Genomic DNA, 19,203 nt, shown 5'->3' with positions numbered 1-19,203 from the left:
TTTATTTGGTCCCTTAAATGTGGATCAGATTTAACAGCACCTTAACTTTGCAATGCTTGGCAAACCTAACTATACTACCTTCCATTTTCTAACACAGGGGCCAGAAAACTACAGCCCACAGATTATATCCATGGGCCATATCCTGCCGGCCGCCTGATTTTATACAGTCAATGAGCTAAGGTTTTCACATGTTCAAATTGATTTCTTAAAAAGAGGAATAATAATATTTCTTAGCACATGAAAATTATATGAAATTCAAATTTCAGTGTCCTTAAATAAAGTTTTGTTGGAACACAGCAATACTTAAAGTATTGTCTATGGCTGTTTGATACTACAATGGCAAAGTAGAGTAATTTTTTTCTTTTTTTTACTAAGGTATAACTGATAAAAATTTTATATATTTCTGGTACATGGAGTGATTTTTCATGTATGTATACATTATGAAATGATTAAATCAAATTAATATATCCATCAGCTCACATACTTAAATTTTTTGTGGGTGAGAACATTTAAGATCTACTCTTGGCAATTTTCGAGTATACAATGCTTTATTATTAACTACAGTCACTTTGTTGTACAAAATAATTTCTTCTATTCTCCAGAATAAGAACTTATTCTCCAGAATCATTCTGGAGTTCTCCAGTTCTCCCCAGCACCCTCTCCTTCTTAGTAACCTCCATTCTCTGAGCTAAATAACTTCAGCAGACAACTTATGGCCCACAGAATTTAAACTATTTACTATCTGGCCCTTTATGGGAAAAGTTAGCCAACTTCTGGCCTGGACGTGTGTTAATTGCTTGAGATATCTTTCTGCTCACCACCTATCAAAATGTAAAAGTTCCTACTTGCTTCTCATTTCATATTGAGTTTCAGAGCAATAAACCTGTCAGTATCACTTTACTCTCATTTCCTAATATTCTTCTGGCCATGTTTCTGTTTCCCATCTATTTGGTTTTTTTTTTTTTTTTTTTTTGAGACGGAGTCTCGCTGTGTCTCCCAGGCTGGAGTGCAGTGGCGTGATCTCGGCTCACTGCAAGCTCCGCCTCCCGGGTTCACGCCATTCTCCCGCCTCAGCCTCCCAAGTAGCTGAGACTACAGGCGCCCGCCACCACACCCGGCTAGTTTTTTGTATTTTTAGTAGAGACGGGGTTTCACTATGTTAGCCAGGATAGTCTCGATCTCCTGACCTCGTGATCCACCCGCCTTGGCCTCCCAAAGTGCTGGGATTACAGGCTTGAGCCACCGCGCCCGGCCTCCCATCTATTTGGATCATTATGATTCCCATGTTTCCACTCAGAACTCTAGCTAATAAATGATATTTCCTAATTTATTCTGCTTCTCTTTTAAATGTTGGCCATGAACCATCATGACCCCGTAATGGGCTGCCACCTACAATTTCAAAAACACAGAGCAAGTCTTCCCCAGTATACTTCACCTAGGGTTTGTGATGAAAGATAATGTTTAATGGCACAAATTAAAATTGTGTAAGGCAATGAAAAATGCAAATCAATATTTTCATATACTGCCTTACCATAAAAGAACAGGAGTTTATTTATACATCCTTCATATTAAATTGAAACCAAGATATCAATTGAAGAATGTGATAATTATCCTTACTGGGCTTAAAAATACATGTTTTTGGCAGGGCATGGTGGCTGACGCCTGTAATACCAACACTTTGGGAGGCCAAGGCAGGTGGATCACTAGGTCAAGAGATCGAGACCACCCTGGCCAATATGGTGAAACCCCGTCTCTACTAAAAATACAAAAAATTAGCTGGGCGTGGTGGCACGTGCCTGTAGTCCCAGCTACTCAGGAGGCTGAGGCAGGAGAATCGCTTGAACCCGGGAGGCGGAGGCTGCAGTGAGCTGAGATCGTGCCACTGCACTCCAGCCTGGCAACAGAGTGAGACTCTGTCTCAAAAAAAAAAAAAAAAAATATATATACACACACACACACACACACACACACACACACACACACATATATATAAAATTAGTAGTAGCAGTAAGATTTGTTTTATTTCTTTTATTTTACTTTAAATTCTGGGTTACATGTGCAGAACCTGCAGGTTTGTTACATAGATACACATGTGTCACGGTGGTTTGCTGCACCAAAAATATATCTTAATCCAGATAGAATACTGGTGTGTTTTTTGGTCTTGTTTTGGGTTTGTTTTTTTCTTTGAGATGGAGTCTCACTGTTGCCCAAGCTAGTCTTGAATTCCTGGGTTCAAGTGATTGTCCTACCTTGACCTCTGAAAGTGGTAGGATTACAGGCATGAGCCACTGCCCTCAGCCTAGATAAAATGTTGGTGCAAAATTCTGAATATCTTTTGTGTTTAGGTATGTTCTGCCTAAATTTAGAGACTCATTTGTGGCCATTAGCTGTAAGAAGACATATGAATGTCAAAAAAATAAATAAATGAGAACACAATAAACCTCATCAGGAAGTATTTTTGACACATGCAGCTTAACCTTAGCTGAAATGACCCAAGGGCAGAAAAAGTCATTGAGATGGTTACCATTTGTTTATACTGTTTGGTTTATGATTGTTGAACAATCCTAGGCTGTAAGCCTGACCAAGTTTCTTCCAGTCATTCCCATAAAATGAAAGGTTGCAGTATTCGTGGGCCAACAAAAAGCACGCAAAGCTTCTTTCGCATTCATCCTCAAAACCCAATTTGTCTGAATCTATATTAGCATTTCAAAAATGTCTTATTCTCAGTAAATACCCGTGAAATTCTCTACAACAGTATGTCTGAATGCAAATCCAAAAACTCGAGAAGGTAAAGAGGAGGAAGAGATATGACAAGTGTTAGGACTCCATTTTGGCTTTCCTACATCAGTACCACTTTCATTTTTGTACATAAGTGACTTTCTGTCTTTGGGAAATAAAGGCAGCCATAAAATCATTTAGTGTTTAGCACCTGAGTGACTAGATGAGACCACCTGAAATTCCACTTAGGTTATTCAGAGAAAGGAAAAAGTTCAAAACAGAGAAAGAGGAAAATAGTAGAGAGGACAGCACAGACATACAACGAAACCAGGAATAAATGGAAAATGAAAAGGGGAACAAAAAGTATACTGTATGGAGTTATGATGAGGGTGCTAAAATATACATGAGGATTTTATTAAGCCACACTGATTTCAAAAGCAATACCAGTTCCATTCTTTACTTAAAAAGTCATCAAATCCACCATGAAAAAGCTGAGATTAGTGCACTGTCCTAAAACAACCCATATTTACTTCTGCAAAGAACTGGTTAGTTAAATGATGACATATTAGGTTGAACCATATGAAGCATTCCATATTTGACCAGTTTTGACCTACTGACAAAGCAGGATAGATGAGCAAGAACTGCTTGTGCTGTCTTAAAAATGACCAGGGCTGAGCGCCGAGGCTCACACCTGTAATCCCAGCACTTTGGGAGGCAGAGGTGGGCGGATCACCTGAGGTCTGGAGTCCAGCCTGACCAACATGGAGAAACCCCGTCTTTACTAAAAACAAAAAATTAGCTGGGCGTGGTGGCGCATGCCTGTAATCCCAGCTACTCAGGAGGCTGAGGCAGGGGCAGGAAAATCACTTGAACCTGGGAGGCGGAGGTTGCAGTGAGCAGAGATCACACCATTGCACTCCAGCCTGGGCAACAAGAGTGAAATTCCATCTCAAAAAAAAAAAAAAAAAAGAAAGACTGGGCTTTGAGCTAATCTTAGGGCCTACCTCTCCTCCAGGTGCTCCCATCTTACACACCTGTGCGGGGACACAGAAAGTATTTGTCTTTTTCTAAAGATCCTTCCCTTAAATTATCATCTGAATCATAATTGAAGACTGGGAACCAACGTTAAATTTAGTAGTTCTCATTCTATAAATTCCCCCTATTGCTCTCACTTTCTTCCCCGAGAATCAGTATACGTGATAAAAGACATAAATGCTAAAGTCTGTGACATACATGAACAGTCCAATTGCAGGAGATGGGGTATGAGGTTGAAGTTCACTGGTCTCAGAAATCTTATACCCTGATCTCAGGTATTCATATATGAAAATGTTGATGAACTTACATGCTCTCTAACATATGAGAAAGTGTAAAATGCAGAATTTCTGACATTCAATACACTTTTGAAATTCAAGCAATATTTCATTTCATAATCAAAAATTATCTCTCATCATGGCAAAATGTATATGCTAAATGTTTTTATTAGAAAGATAGAAAATCACAAATAATGTGCTTTTTAAATTTACTTTTAGGCTCCATAAGCATATAATCTTAGCTATTACAATGAGCGCATGAAACCTATAAAATATAGTGGTACTCCCAACAAATTTGTTGTTTGACATGATTCAATTCAATTTAGAGTCATCTCTAAGTTTTCTTTCGAACAGTATAAATCTACTGGTTAATCCTGATATAAGTATGCATGGAATTTTGACCATTTCATATAAACATGTAACATACACGTTTGTTTGTTTGCTTGTTTATTTAAGAGACAGAATCTCATTTCATTGCCCAGGTTGGAGTGCAATGGCACGATCTCAGTTCACTGCAGCCTTGAACCCCGGGGCTCCAGTGATCCTCAGGTACCTTGTTTTCCCAAAGTGCTGGGATTACAGGCGTGAGCCACCATGCCTGGCCTCCATACAATTTTTTTTTAACCTGCCATTTTGCCCATCATTAACACAGTTTTATGAACTTTTTTCAGAATTAAGATTTGAAATGTTAAAAACACTTTTAGGAAAAAGTCCCTAACTTTTTAGCCTTAATCTTATAAAAACACATTAAATGCCGTATTCTTAATTTACTACAAACTCAAAAAGTCACTATTAAAAGGAGTTACCAGATGTACTCTTAACTAAGGTGACTGAATCCCTAACTCTTTAATAAGTGTGTCTTGTCAACGGTTGTTCTTGTGTGTTGTTCTTACACATATGTATTTCAGAAAATAAGGAGGCAGGTTAATACAAACATTAATCCACTCGCTTTTTTCGGACAGTCTAACAGTCGTTCAGGCTGGAGTGCAGTTGCGCAATCTCTGCTCGCTGCAACATCTGCCTCCCGGGTTTAAGCGGTTCTCCTGCCTCAGCCTCCAGAGGAGCTGGGATCACAGGTGCGTGACCCAAAGACCAGCTAATTTTTGTATTGTTAATAGAGATGGGGTTTCACCATGTTGGCCAGGCTGGTCTGGAACTCCTGGCCTCAAGTGATCCGCCTGCCTCAGCCTCCCAAAGTGCTGGGATTACAGGCATGAGCCACCGTGACCTGCCTCCACAGGCATTTAATAAAAATTATGTTTCCAAATAGGAGTTCATTGACTTTAGAGAAAATTTTTTCATAAAAATAGGTGTAGAATGAATTTTTTGCAAATTTATTTTTAAAGACGGTACCCAAAGCCAATGCTTTTATTGGTTCCCTTTTCAAATTCCTCATTAAAGTTCCCTACTGATAACAGACTCTGTGAAGATTTTTAAACTACGATAAAAATTAGAATATATAAAAATCCTTTACTGTCCATAAGCATTTGCTTTGTGTATGTTCATGATCAAATTAAAAATTAACTTTGAGACCTCACAGGTCGACAGAACAAGCTCCATTAACAAGAATAATACACCATTCTAATGTCCACATAGCACAGAGACAACTTTTCATTATTAAAAAGAACCACGGACGCATGGTTCTGAACCCTGCACTTGGCGGGAATCTGCGACAAGAAAGCCAGGCCAGCCCTTAGAGCCACGCAGGGTGCGGTTAAGCCGCAAGCACGATGTCCCACTGGCCTGCCTCGGGGCTTCTGCCCCCCAGACTGCAGCAGGAGGCAGAGAGGCAGGAAAGGCTGACCGGTGCCACCTCCCACCCACCCTCTGAGCGGGCCTAAGAGGGAAAGCAGCAGGGCTCACTGCAGCGCGTGCTGGTTGGCCAGCACACGCACACGCTCCCCCGAACAGCAGGGAAGAAAAATTGAAACTCTCGTTTTAAGTTCCCTAAGTGGGAACTCGCGACTGCGCGTCAGCTTTTTCCCACGCTCCCGCCGAGCCGCGGGTTCCCTGCACCCGCCTCTGCCAGCCGAATTCCCTGGGAGCCCAGGCTCGTAGCCTCCCGCGCGCCAGCCGGGAATCCTGGCCGCAGCACCGCGGTCCAGCGACCCCCCGGGCTCCGCCCCGCCCCGCCCCGCCCGCGCCCCAGGCCCCGCCCCGCCTCACCATCCCCACTATCCCCGCCTTCCCCACCATCCCCGCCTTCCCCGCCTTCCCGGGATCGCCCGGCGCGCTCCAGCGCTCCAGCGCCCCCGCGCCCTCTCCACCTCCCGCTTTCCACGCGGCCTTCAGGCCCGCCTCCTCCGCCCTACCTTGGTCCGGATCTGCCCGGAGGTGGACACTTTGCGGATCAGTTTCTGGGGTCCCTCTTGCTCCGCTTCGCTGTCAGACGAATCCTCTCCCGGCCCCGCTGAGGCAGCAGCTGAGGGGACCGCGGCGCCGGCTCCGGCGGCCGCTCCTCCAGCGGCGCCCGGAGGGTGGTGCTGGCCTCCGGCCCCTGCCATCCTCTCCGACTCCTGCAGGGACACAGCACCGCCCGCCGGGGGCGGCGGCGGCGGTCAGCGGGTGGGTTCTGCCCAAGCGGAGCCCGGAACCCCGCGCCCGGCCGCCGCCGCCATCTTCCGTTCCCCCAGCTACCCCCGCGGGAGAAGGGTCGCCCGGGACAGGAGCCCTCCAGGCAGGAGTCCACCCGGCTCCTCCGCCCGGTTCCCGCCGGAGCGGCGGCCACGTCTGGGCGCAAGGGTCGCTGACCCCCGCCCGCCTGGAACCCCCGCGCACCCAGCCTCGGATAGGACCAGCGCGGGTAGAGAGGATGGGGTGACAGGGTTTGGAACAACATCTCTTCCACTCCCTCTACGATCTGGGGTCCCCGGGATGGACAGGAGGGTGGGGGAGGCAGGAAACCTCTGCAGCCCACCCCGCAGTGACGATGCCCGCACTTCTGGGCAGCAGGGGCAACACCGATGCCTGGGGAAGAATGGAAACCCGGAGCTTCCTCCCGGCACCCTTGGGTGCACCCGCCACCTCCTGGACCCCGAATCTCTCCAGAGACACTTGGGCCTCGCCGCGTGGTTCCAGCTGAATAAAAGTCCCCTCTGCCCCCAAGACAGTCGGGCGCTGCCCCTCGTCGGTCTCCCGACCCCCAGCCCCACTCCGAGGACCGTACCTCTCCCGCCTCCGCCAGGGCCGTCCGATCCTCTCAGCTCTCCCGACTGCGGCGTTCAGTTTCTGGCCCACCCCCACCCCCATCCGGCGCACACGGAAGAGAAGAGCATTTTCCGGGAGGTTCAGCTCCGCTCTGAGAACTTTTCGTTCAGAAAGAGCGATCCCCTTCGGCTAACAGGAAACTGGGAAGGGCGTGGAGAAAGCGCAGAAACAAGAGACTACACGCAGCCCAAGACGACAGAATGCACAAGAACTGTCTAAGCTGAAGCGCTAACCGAGATTGCCTGGAAGAAAACAATACACTCGAGCCATGCGAACACCAGTACCCGAGACAAAAAGCCTTGGAAGTCCTGGCAGAGCCACTCCCTAGCCCGCACTAGAGCAAGAGGAAATGGGATCAACAGGCTGTAGCCACCGCGCACAACTCCCCTGCGAGCTGGCTGCGCGAGCACTTGGGAACCGCGGACTGGCAGCGGGTTGTGCACGCTCAACGTCAAAGAAGCCTCACAGGTGTGAGGGGGCTGCGGGAGAAGACACTAAAACGACTGATCCCTCTTGTCATCCAAAGAGAACACCAAACTGGTGTTAGCTATATTTTTAAATAAGACAAAAAGTCCCTGCCAGACTGTGGAGTCTCTCCACCTGGAGAAAGCATTCAATCTCTATTATCATGTTCATGCCTTTCAGTACCCATTCCTTTCGTATTTTTTCAGTTGACATGACCTTTAAGGTTCCTCCAAGCTAAGGTTCTGTTTTTTTGTTTTGTTTTGTTTTTTTAACTTGCAGTCTTACTCCCAACAAGAAATTTGATTTATTAGAGCTAACAGTTCTAAGAAGTTTTAAGAAATAGTATGCAATCCCAATACTGGACATCACATCGTAAATTAAATTCATTAAGATGTAAAATGTGTTTAGTTCAAATATTTAAAGACAGCAGACTGCTGCTATGTAGTAATAACAGAGAAGCTATTTCTGCAGCTAATATTGACTCCTTTAGGAAAGGAAGGAGTTGGGCAAAATGAATTTTAAGAGCGCTTAGAGCTCTACAAATGTGTAATTCTTTATCTGCAAAGAACATATTTCTGGAAATTCTTAAAAGAGAAAAATAATCAAAATAATGGCCTTCATCCCCACCTGTTTGGTCATGGACAAGTCCAATATTTTGGAAACGTAGACAAGGACACCTAGTAAAGGGTCTTTTGAAATAATAAACTTAGTTTAGTCCTCTCTTTTAATGTAAAGAAACTAAGGCCCCAAATTACAAACTGGGATTAAAGTCAAAATCATGCGGTTACTATTCTAATGTTCTATTCACTTTACCACACTATAACAAAAATCAGTCTGTCAGTTACTATATACTTCTATTCATACTTTGTTTTATACAGCAACATTTTCCAGAATCCAGGCAGCGAGTGATTAAACTGAAAGGCATTATCTCATGCCCACGCTGATTTTGTGATTTTAAGAGGTCAGATTACACACCTCACCCTTTGATTCAGACACTGATTGCTTAAAGATACTTAAAAAGTTTCATATCCCAGAGCTGAGCCATTAATACCTCAGAGTAAAGGTATTCTTTTCGCATAAAGATTTAACCTGAGAGCCAGCTTTGCACTTCTGCAATCACCTCTTCTGAAGAGCCAGTTTCAACGAATCCATTATTTAAGATACCTGACTTACTACCCTCTTCTCGGTCTTATCTGTAAATTAGAAGTTTATAGAATGACTATCTAATTTGTGCACTGTGTACCTGCAATGTACTTCACCTTCTTTAAAAGTATTACATCAAGGTCTCAATCTTTCCAACCATTTCAACCATGTAGCTCAAAATAGCAACTGAAACAATTTCAAATATGAGGTATCTTACATTATTTATTTGATTTATAAGAATTCCTTGATCTTTTCCTTACTTAGTGATTTCAGATTTTCCAATAATTGCTTAGATACATCTTACATTTTTATTGTTACTTTGAAATCTCTGTTCAGAACATATGACAAAGACACTATTAAAGACTTGAACATAAGCTGTGTAGACACTGCATTCAGGATGAAATGGAAACAGGTGGTAGCTACCCCTACATTAGGTTTTTACTTAATAGAGATCCTGGCCCACTAAAATAAAGAACACCTGTTGGACTGAAGATGTGTAAGTCACAGCCAAATTTCATGCTGATACCAACTTTATGAATATTAGTGTATTATTTTCTACAGAGGTATTTTGAATTATATTTTTACTGATCACTACTCATAACAAAAGGGGTATTATACCCATTGGCAACTTTTAAATCTCATATGTTCTATGGTTTTATCCTAAATAATGTACCATAAATACGCAGAATGTTACATTTTATATCCTGAAGAGCTCAAGCCGGCACTTAAAATATAGCCGTGTTCTAGGACTTGTGTTCCTAATCAATAAGGAACCATGCAATCAAAGAATACTGCAGGTTGACCAAGTACAGGCATTGAGAAACTGCCTTAATTAAAACTCAAGAACACGCTATTTGCTACATATTCAGAATTTAACATTCAAAACTTTTAACTTATTACCATTTCCTTAGTTGTTACCTGCATGAAAAAGATTTGGGGATTAATCGTGATATTAACTGCATATACATATGGTCATCCTTGTACCTGAGGCAAAAACCTTTCATCATCTAGACCTAATGCAAAGGTGTTTATAACCTCTCATTTCTATTTTGGCCCTATCCTCTGAAACTCTTTCCTTCCTAATTTTCCTTTAGACCTGGATACTTTTATCAGCACTAACTAGTATAAAACCATTTCAAAATAAAGCAATTTTTTTTTCTTTTTTTAGAGACAAGTTCTTGCTCTCTTGCCCAGGCTGGAGTGCAATGGCCAATCACAGCTCACTGCGTCCTTAAACTCCGGGCTCAAAGGCTCCTCTGGCATCAGCCTCCCAGGGTAGTCACAGGATAGCTGGGACTACAGACATGCATCACCAGGCCTGGCTAGTTTTGTTGTTGTTGTTGTTGTTTAGACACAGGGTCTGGTCATCTTCCCCAGGCTGGTCTCAAACTCCTGGCCTCAAGAGATCCTCCCACTTTGGCCTCCCAAAGTGTTGGGATTACAGGCGTGAGACACTGCACCAAAAGCAAATTTTAATAAGTGTACTCTAGCATCCCCCTACTAAGGACTACTTTGTAAGTACTTCCCCATTTTTGAAGTGTTGGCTAGAATTCTAACTACCTATTTTCCCCCCAGTAAGGCTTGTTTGGCTAAATATCTTTCTACCCACCCATGCCCACCACTAAAGTATTTTTTAATTGATTAGAAATTTAGGTTATGCCTCTATTTCCACTGAAATTTGATTGCATTTCAAAGCTAGCATTAAAGAAAATACACAGAAACTTAGAATGCTAAAATTTATCTTCTTTAGGACAATGACTTAGCCAGAATAAGGCTGATCATTTATTTAAATGGTTCACTTAACTAACTTCAGTTCATCTCCCAATCGTGTCGTAAAGTTCAGCAACAGCTGAACATGGCTGCATTTTAAGAAAGAAGTGCTGGGCCGGGCGCGGTGGCTCATCCCTGTAATCCCAAAACTTTGGGAGGCTGAGGTGAGTGGATCACGAGGTCAGGAGATCGGGACCATCCTGGCTAACAAGGTGAAACCCCGTCTCTACTAAAAATACAAAAAATTAGCCGGGCATGGTGGCAGGCGCCTGTAATCCCAGCTACTCGGGAGGCTGAGGCAGGAGAATCGCTTGAATCCAGGAGGTGGAGGTTGCAGTGAGTCAAGATGGCACCACTGCACTCCTGCCTGGGCAACAGAGCGACACTCTGTCTCGAAAACAAAAAAGAAAGAAAAGTCCTGTTCTCTTTACTGTCTGTCATCATTAATTCCTGATACTGTGTTTGCTCTTCTGCCTGAATAGTTACATGCAGAATCACACTATCATGTTTTAGGTTCTATCAAAAATGAGTAAGAACAGGCCAGGTGCAGTGGCTCATGCCAGTAATCCCAGCACTTTAGGAGGCTGAGGTGGACAGATTGCTTGAGCCCAGGAGTTCAAGGCCAGTCTGGGCAACATAGCTGGGACTACAGGTGCGCAGCACCATGCCCATCTATACAAGAAAATGCCAAAATTAGCCCGGCATGGTGGCAAGGACCTATAGTCCCAGCTACTTGGGAGGCTGAAGTAGGAGAATTGCTTGAGCCCAGGAGGCAGAGGTTGCAGTGAGCTGAGAATCTGGCCCCTGCACTCCAGCCTGGGTGACACAGTGAGACACTGTCTCAAACAATGAGGAGAGTAAATGGTTACACGTATGCTATTGTTATATGTACATGCCCTTATGTTATCCCGTAAGGGATAATGCAACAGGATCTGTTCATTATTGAACAGAATGAATATTAAGCGTATTCAATATTGTTCAGTATTGAACATTTCTTTTCATAAATGTAAATGAGCATACTTTTATGGTAAAGCATTAAGTTGCCTATATTTGAATTTAAAAAGCAAATTTTATAAACTCTGACCTGTAATCCTAGCTCTTTGGGATGCCACGTCAGGAGGATCCCTTAAGGCCACAAGTTTGAGACCAGCCTGGGTAGATCCCACCTCTACAAAAATATCCAAAATGAGCCCAGCGTGGTGGCATGTGCCTATAGTCCTAGCTACTCAGGAGGCTGAGGCGGGAGGATCCCTCTGGTACAGGAGTTCCTGGCTGCAGTGAGCTAGGATCACAGCACTGCACTCCAGCCTGGGCAACAGAGCAAGTCCCTGTCTCAAAAAAAATAAACATAAAGTTTTTAAATTAAAAAAAAAACTTTGAAACGGAGTCCAAGTCAAAGCAGGTGTTTCTAACCTGAGGTCCTTGAGGATCCAGATTGGTCTTAAAGAAATCTGTGATACTCTTGAAATTGTATTAAAATGTTTTACATATATATACACACACACATAAATACATATATAAAATATATGTATGTAACATGTATGTCACATTAGTGCATGTTTGAGGGAAAGAGGGTCCATAGCTTTGATCAGATTCTTAAAGGGATTGCTGACCCCAAAAAAGGTCACAAATCCCCAATTCTGATGGATTTTGTGTCCCTTCAAAACATATGTAGATTAAATTGTCTCTCCATCCCCCTTCCCCTTGCTACAAATGCCTGGAAGATTTAACATTTAAACACTTTTTTCCCTAATGTATCCCACATTTATCCTTATATGCCACTTTTTAGTAATTTGGATAAATTGTCTTTTTTTAAGAAGTTAAATGAGAATTCCCCTTGTTAGTTCTTAGATGGACTTGGTCATATCTGTGTGACCACAGGGTTTAGAATAAAGTCGCTTGTAAAAAGTATTATTTGAAGCCTCACACCCATGATCTCTAATGTATTTTCTGTGACTTTCTGATTGTAAACCATTAACATATATGAAATAAGACATTCTGTTTAGTTAAGAACTTCAGCTTTCTGAGGTCAAGGATCTGTCTCTCTGTTGTTGGTAACTGCTATCCAACAGTCCTGGAACATAATAGGTGCGGAATGAAAATAGGTGCAGAGCAAATGAAAAGGTCTTCAGTGTTTAAAGAAAATAAACTTAATTTTTAAAAGATGGTTCTGCAGTCTGGATAAAGCATTGCAGTCCATTCATGTTAGGGCTCTAGTTTTAAAAAGCTCCAGTGCTAAGACTGGAAACTGAATATTTTCTGTGGAAAATAAATGAGCATTTCATTTGTCACTTTAGAGAAGAAAAAAAAAAAACTTCTTTCTCTAATCTTCTAAATGTCAAGTAGTTCTGACATCAGCAGCCTAAAGGAAAGTAACATACACCCGGATATTTCCATTGTGATTGGTGTTGGCTTAAAGTATCCAGGTTCCTACAGGAAAGTTTAAAAGTAAAGTCACTGAATTTAGTTCTCAATGATCTTTGATTTAAACTTCAAAACTGGATTGTATTTTTAATTTGGAGACTAGCTTAAGCCCCCGTGATAACCACAATGGAAGAAACCTGAGCAGATGGGCAACCTGACGACATGTTCAAATTCACGAAAGCAAAGACAGCTGCAGATGCAGAGGGATCAGAGTCGAAGGACGCTTCTGAAAGGTCAGGAATCAAGCCGAGAAACGTACTCTGAGCAAAGGAGCTGACAGCGTAGATACTTAGAAAAGAAAAAGGACAGCCAACCCTGGCACCTGACCTAGCGGCTCTCAACAGGCAGAGGGCCGGCCTGAGCAGACTCGGAGAGTCCCTGGGAAACCAGCATCCGAACACGTTGACCGGAACACGGGTGAGGCCAGAAATTTCGGACGGGGCTTTTCAGACTGGCTCAGAATGTCAACCAAGAGGGAGTAGCAAATATCGAGGCAGGGTGTGGAGAGCCAAAATTCGACGCCAGGGAAAAGGCAGCCCACACAGGCTTCCAGAGCTCTGAGTGAGAGAGGGGCATTCCGGGGTGGAATCCCTGGAGGGATGTGAGACGGTTCTGTTAGAATCGGAAGAAAGAAGGAAGTTGAGGGAGTTTGAGGGAACAAATCCAAAGCCCCCCGGTCTCTTCCTCCTTGTCCCTGCACACATAAGACATGCACACACACTACTCTTGGCTCCTAAAATTACTCAACCTCCGCGTTGCGTGTGCAGCGAAATCCCAGGCGAAAGCGAAGTCAGCTTTCAGCTTCGTCCCCGGCAAAACCCGTTGCACCCTCCAGACGCCCAAGCTTTAGCGGCGGGCAGGAGTCGGAGGCGTGGTTCTGGGCTCCGCGCCGCGCTCACCCTCTCCAGGCGCGGGTCCCCGGGAACCTGCGCGCCCAGGTGACGACCAGGGCGCGGTCTCGGCAGGGAAAACCGGGCTCTTCCGACTCCCCACGCCGACCGCGCAGCCTGGCTTCTCCTCTCCCCCGCCTACATCCCACGCTCTCAAAGCAAGTGAAAAGTTGAGTCGATGAAGCCGGGAAACGGTCCTCGCAGGGCCGTCGCCAGCGGTTCGCCAGCGGTTGCTCGCGGAGAGCCTCGATCAGCCGGACAAAGGCGCTCCAGGCGGCGCGCGAGGAGGAGCCCGGGCGGCGGAGGAAGCGCTGCCCCGGCTGGGAAGCAGCTGGGGACCTCATCCCGGGCCATTTCCTGAACGGAACCCGGCCCGGGCGGGGGGAGCAGAGGAGAAGCGGGAGGGGGTGGGCGCGGGCGCGGTACCCACCGGTTCCTCCCACGCTGGGCTGTGGGCGCCAGGCGCGGGGCGCACGTGCTGCGGCTCCATCGCGCCGGCCCGCGCCCGCCGGCCGCCCGGGCGCGCGGACCCGGGTCCCCGCCGCCGCCGCTGCGCCGGGGCTGCTGGATGCGCTTCTCTCGCCGCGGTCCCTCTCGGCAGCCGCCGCCGCCCCGACTCCCCGCCCAGGGCCAGCCACCGGCCCACCCGCCGTCTCCGGCTTCCGCCGCGCTCTCCCGCCCCCGCGCCGGTCCCTTCCTCCTCCGCCGCCTCCTCCTTCTCCACGGTCCCGCTCCCCTGCGCGGCTCCGAACGGTCCGCTCCCTGCCGCCGCCGCCGCCTCCCACGGGCGCAGAAACCGCCCCTCGCTCCTTCCTCCGCCCCCGGCGCCCTCCCCTTTTCCTCCCCGCTGCCCGCCCCTCCCCCCCCGCCGCCCCGTCCTCCCGGCGGGCGGCCCGGGACGCACGTGACCCCCCTGTCAGGCCTTATAAGGCGCGGAACCGAAAGCGGCCGCCGGGTGGTCACGGGCACCCGGCGGCGGCGCGGAGAGGAGCGGCCTCCCCCAGGGCTGGGCGCGCGGAGAGTGGTGAGGAAAGCCCGGGCTGGGCTGGGCTAGGCAGGCCACCGCGCTGGCGACCGGAGCACACATGGGTCCCGGGAGACGCCTCCCAGCGCCCCTGTCTCTCGCTCTTGCAGTCTCCCGGTGCCTGCAGCCCGCGCCCGCCTCCCTCCAAACGCTGGCGGCCCGCGCTGTAGGCGCCTCCCCTCCTGGGGGTGCTGAAGCTTGAGCGAAATCCCACTGGACAGTAACCGGCTTCAGCGGAGCGAAGACTCAGTCGCACTCCAGCTGCGCTCCAGGGCAAGCTGCGCCGGGCACGGTTTCTTCCTTGTGACGTTCTAAAGAATGCAGATGGGTTACCAACTACAGGAGAGGTTAAACTTGAGGGAGTGCTTTTTAAATTCATTATCAACGTTTTCATGGAAAGAACCGGCTAAGGAGTCGATCTGTCTTCCAGTTTTATCCCTAGACTCAAATTAGGACACGGGATGGCTCTCAGTGAGCGCTCAATAAACAGCAAGTCTCCTCCTGCCCTTTGTAAAAGCGTTTCAGATAGCATTTCGGATCATCTTGGCATTGAAAGCGACTTTCATCTAGTTCCAGTCCAAGTGTGACTGGCTTTACACAGGTTATTCCCCATCCTGGGCTTTCAGGTTCGTTCTTTCAACATCTTTTCAGGACCCTCAATCATGCCATCATGTCAAATGCATTGGCAAATTTTAAAAACAAATCGGCAAGTCAAAAACACTTAATTGATCTAGCCTGTCCCCAGCCCACTAATTCTTCAGGATCCTGAAAACCGACTTCTGTGCCTGCTGTTCCACGGGGACTGCACTGACAAAAGTCACCTCATAGTTTTGAAAATCCCCTAAACCATTGGATATTTTCCAATGCCGGTCTTACTTGACCTATTTGCGGCGTTTGCATTGTCGATCAGATTTTTATTTATTTGTGTATTTATTTTCAGATAGGATCTCGCTCTGTTGCCCAAGCTGGAGTACAGTGGCGCGATCCTGGCTCCCTGTATCCTCGACCTCCTGGCCTCAAGCCATCCTCCCACCTCAGCCTCTCCAGTAGTGGGATTACAGATGGGCGCTGCAAAGTCCAGCTAATTGTTTTATTGTTAGTAGAGACGAGAGGGGACTAACTATGTTACCCAAGTTGGCCTCAAGCGATCCTTTGGTCTGGGCCTCCCAAAATGCTGGGATTACAGGAGTGAGCCGATGCACCTGGCCCAGATTTTTATTCTTGAAACCATCCCTTTTATTGGCTCTGTGACACCTCGATCTCTGTGTTTCCTAACCTTTGCTTGCTCCGCCACTTCTTACATGTTGGAGAGTCTAAATGGTCTTGCCCTTAGTCTGTCTCTAATGCTGCCTAGGCACAATAAGTGGTCTATCCAGACCTTCACATGGCTTCAGTTACCAACCATGTGCTGATAACTCATAAATTTCCATTTCTGTCCCACATCTCCAGTTCTATAAAACGAACTTTTTACCAGAAATCTCTACCCAGATGTCCCACCGGTCTTAAACTCAAATTGACTAAAACAGAACTCAACTTTCCTGCCAGCTGGCTTTTCTCTCTAGTCTCATTCTCAGTAAATGTCACCACGATCCACTTAGTCACCCAAAGGAGAAATCTGGAAATTATCCCAGGCTTTTCCTTCTCTCATCTGCTGTCTGCCCATCCATGCACCTATCATTTCTGTCTATCACCTTCCCTCCATTCCACTGCTTTTTGCCTAGTTTCAGGTCTCTTGTTTCAAGACCCTGAAACACTACATTACTCTCCTTATTAGTCTCACTGCCTCTAAGTTTGTTGCATCTCCACCCTTGCCATCTCACGTTGTGACCGAAGTAAGCCTTCTAAAATACAAATTTTTGACCAAGTCATTCCCCACATCAGCCCTGGCAATGGCTCCCCATAGCCTGTAGGGTAAAGTCCCAATATCTTAGCCAGGGCCTAAGTCTCCAGTCTCTTTAAACACTGAGTTTCTTGCACCACCATTCCCTATTGGGCCACTTATTTTTATGCTGTGCGCTCACATGGAGTGTGCTTTCTGTTACTCAGCCTGTCTAAGTTTACCTGCTCTTTCAAGATTCACCCTGAGAGTCACATTCGTTATGAAATCATTTCTGACCCTGCTGCAGGTTAGAACTGATTTCACTGCACTTTCCCTACACTAAATGCCTCTCTCTCCCCCAATTATAATGCTTTAGAAGACTTTATTAAACTCAGTTTTTATGTATAGTCTTCTGATGGCAAGTATTATGACAGACTTACTTTCGTCTTCTTAGTTCCCAGTACAGTTCCTGACAGTAGGTGCTTAGTGTTTGTGGAATGAATTAATTATGTGATGTACCTTGAGTTACTATATTTTTGTGGCTTATAGAAAATCGTTTTCCCATGCATTATCTCATTTCATTCTGACAGTTCTGCAAAAGATATATTGTTATCAACTTTTATAGAAATGGAAACTGAAGCTACAAGGGAATAAAGCAATCTGCCCAAGGTTCTACTGTATAAACTTCAGAGCCAGGACTCGAACTCAGTTTGCCCAGTTCAGGTCATTATATATTTGCGTGTTTCTATGGTCTGAATGTTTATGTCTCCCCAAAATTCATATGTTGAAATCCTCATTCCCAGGGTGATGGCATTAGGAAGTGAGGATTTTGGAAGACTGTTTGGTCATGAGGGTTGAACCCTCATAAATGGGGTCCAGAGAGAGACTTTTCACTCCTTCTGCCATGTGAGGTTAAAGTGAGCAGATGGCTGACTGTGAGGAAACAGGCCCTCACCAGACAACACATCCGCATCTTGGACTTCCCAGCCTCCAGAACTGTAAGAAATACATTTCTGTTGTTTATTAGCCACCCGGTCTATGGTATGTTGTTACAGCAACCGAAACAGACTACGACAGCTATCCATTGTTTTTCCCCTTAAATTCTGTTTTGTACGATTCTATTTTGTAGATTTTTGTTAGTGGTTGCCAAGAATATCTCTCCATCTCTTTATTTTAAACCAGTCTGAGTCATTACGTTTTAAGCGTGTCTTGTAAATAACACTTGAATTTTTATATTATTGACCCATTCTGAGCGTCTGCCTTTTAGTAGTCTATTTTCATCTGTTTTCATTTATCATGTCTGTTAATTAGAATAAAAAGTTGTTATAAGAAAGATCCTTCCCCCTGCCTCAGCAGACACACAGTGTTGCTTTCTCTCATGGAACAGTGCCAGGATTAGTGGTCAGGTTGTTCGGGGTGGCTCCTTTTGCTCCACATTGCCGTTCCAATTTCTAGAGCATTGCCCTTATCTACAGGGTGAAAGCTGATTAGGGAGACCCTGTTTAAGAAAGGAAGAAGAGAGCGCAAAGGAGCAGAAACCCAACTGCCTAAGGCCCAGACCCAGAAGTGAGTGACCCCACTTCTCACCTGCTCATATCCCAATGGCCAGAACTTAGTTTCATGACTGTAGCTAGTGGCAAAGGAGCAGGAAAATGAGTTCACTAGCTGGCCAGCCATATCCCAACCACAGTTCTATTACTACGGAAGACATAACAGATTTTGCTGAAAACTAGCACACTCTGTTACATTATGATGACTATCTTTGGATTTATTACCACATTCTCATTTTGTATTCATTTCACTTTCTTTTTCTTTGCTTTTTTTTCCTCCTGTCTTGTCTTCCGTTTTATTGATCGAATTGATTGAGTTTTCTTTAGTTTACTCACTTTTCTAAACAATTCTACTGATTTAAAATTTATACCTTCTGTTTCAATTCTTAGTGATTACCCTTAAAATATTAACATTTATAGTTAATATCAGAGCTTAGTTAATATCTCCCCCTTCTTTTCCAGATCTTAAACAAACAGAAGAAAACATTTTAACTCTCAAATTCCCCACATATAAACTATGTATTACTGTCTGGTATTTTTAAATTCCCTCTTATTTTAAATTGTCTTCTGATTAGTCATCATTGTCACTGCTTTTATAGTTATCATCTAATTCAATTTACCAGAATATTTTACCAATGTTTTCTCTTATTGCTTGCTTTCTGTATCCCAGGCTTTCCTTTTGGGCTCAATTTCTGTCTTGAGGAAGCACATTCTTTAGGAGTTCTTTCACCAAAGGTCTGTGGGTAAAATTTTCTACATATTTGTATATCACTGTCACTCCATTTCCCTTATGCTTTTGAGTAATAATTTTATCAGCTAGAGAATTCTAAATTGACATTATTGATACTAACATTTCAAAGTGACTATTCCATTATCTTTGGTC

The 19,203-nt window shown here is 45.2% G+C and overlaps 1 protein-coding gene and 1 long non-coding RNA gene across 8 annotated transcripts in view; one reads left to right on the top strand and one right to left on the bottom strand.

The window, feature by feature from the left end:
- Positions 1-14,687, bottom strand: part of DGKH (diacylglycerol kinase eta) — a 204,342-nt gene extending 189,655 nt beyond the window's left edge. For 3 of the 7 annotated variants that reach the window (XR_013408040.1, XR_013408041.1, XM_077974407.1), the window contains exons 1-2: positions 14,358-14,543; positions 6,341-6,544 (exon numbers count right to left, since the gene is read on the bottom strand). Coding sequence is in view for 4 of the 7 variants with exons in the window: in XM_077974407.1 (XP_077830533.1) it covers positions 6,341-6,544; positions 14,358-14,417 (264 nt within the window). In the remaining 3 variants the exon portion in view is untranslated. Of the gene's footprint in view, positions 1-6,340; positions 6,545-7,194; positions 8,812-14,357 lie in introns of those variants that run through there. The other 4 variants (XR_013408042.1, XM_077974409.1, XM_028837488.2 and 1 more) reach the window with 2 other exon arrangements.
- Positions 14,688-14,854: 167 nt separating this feature from the next.
- LOC144336350 (uncharacterized) lies at positions 14,855-18,103 on the top strand. Its single transcript, XR_013408043.1, has 2 exons — positions 14,855-15,577; positions 15,892-18,103. It is a non-coding gene; the product is annotated as an uncharacterized LOC144336350 (long non-coding RNA).
- The last annotated feature ends 1,100 nt before the right edge of the window (positions 18,104-19,203 follow it).

The sequence above is a fragment of the Macaca mulatta genome, chromosome 17 (genome assembly GCF_049350105.2).
Source record: "Macaca mulatta isolate MMU2019108-1 chromosome 17, T2T-MMU8v2.0, whole genome shotgun sequence".
NCBI lineage: Eukaryota > Metazoa > Chordata > Mammalia > Primates > Cercopithecidae > Macaca > Macaca mulatta.
Note: the sequence above shows the minus strand (reverse complement) of the source record. Positions and strands in the feature narration are given on the sequence as shown.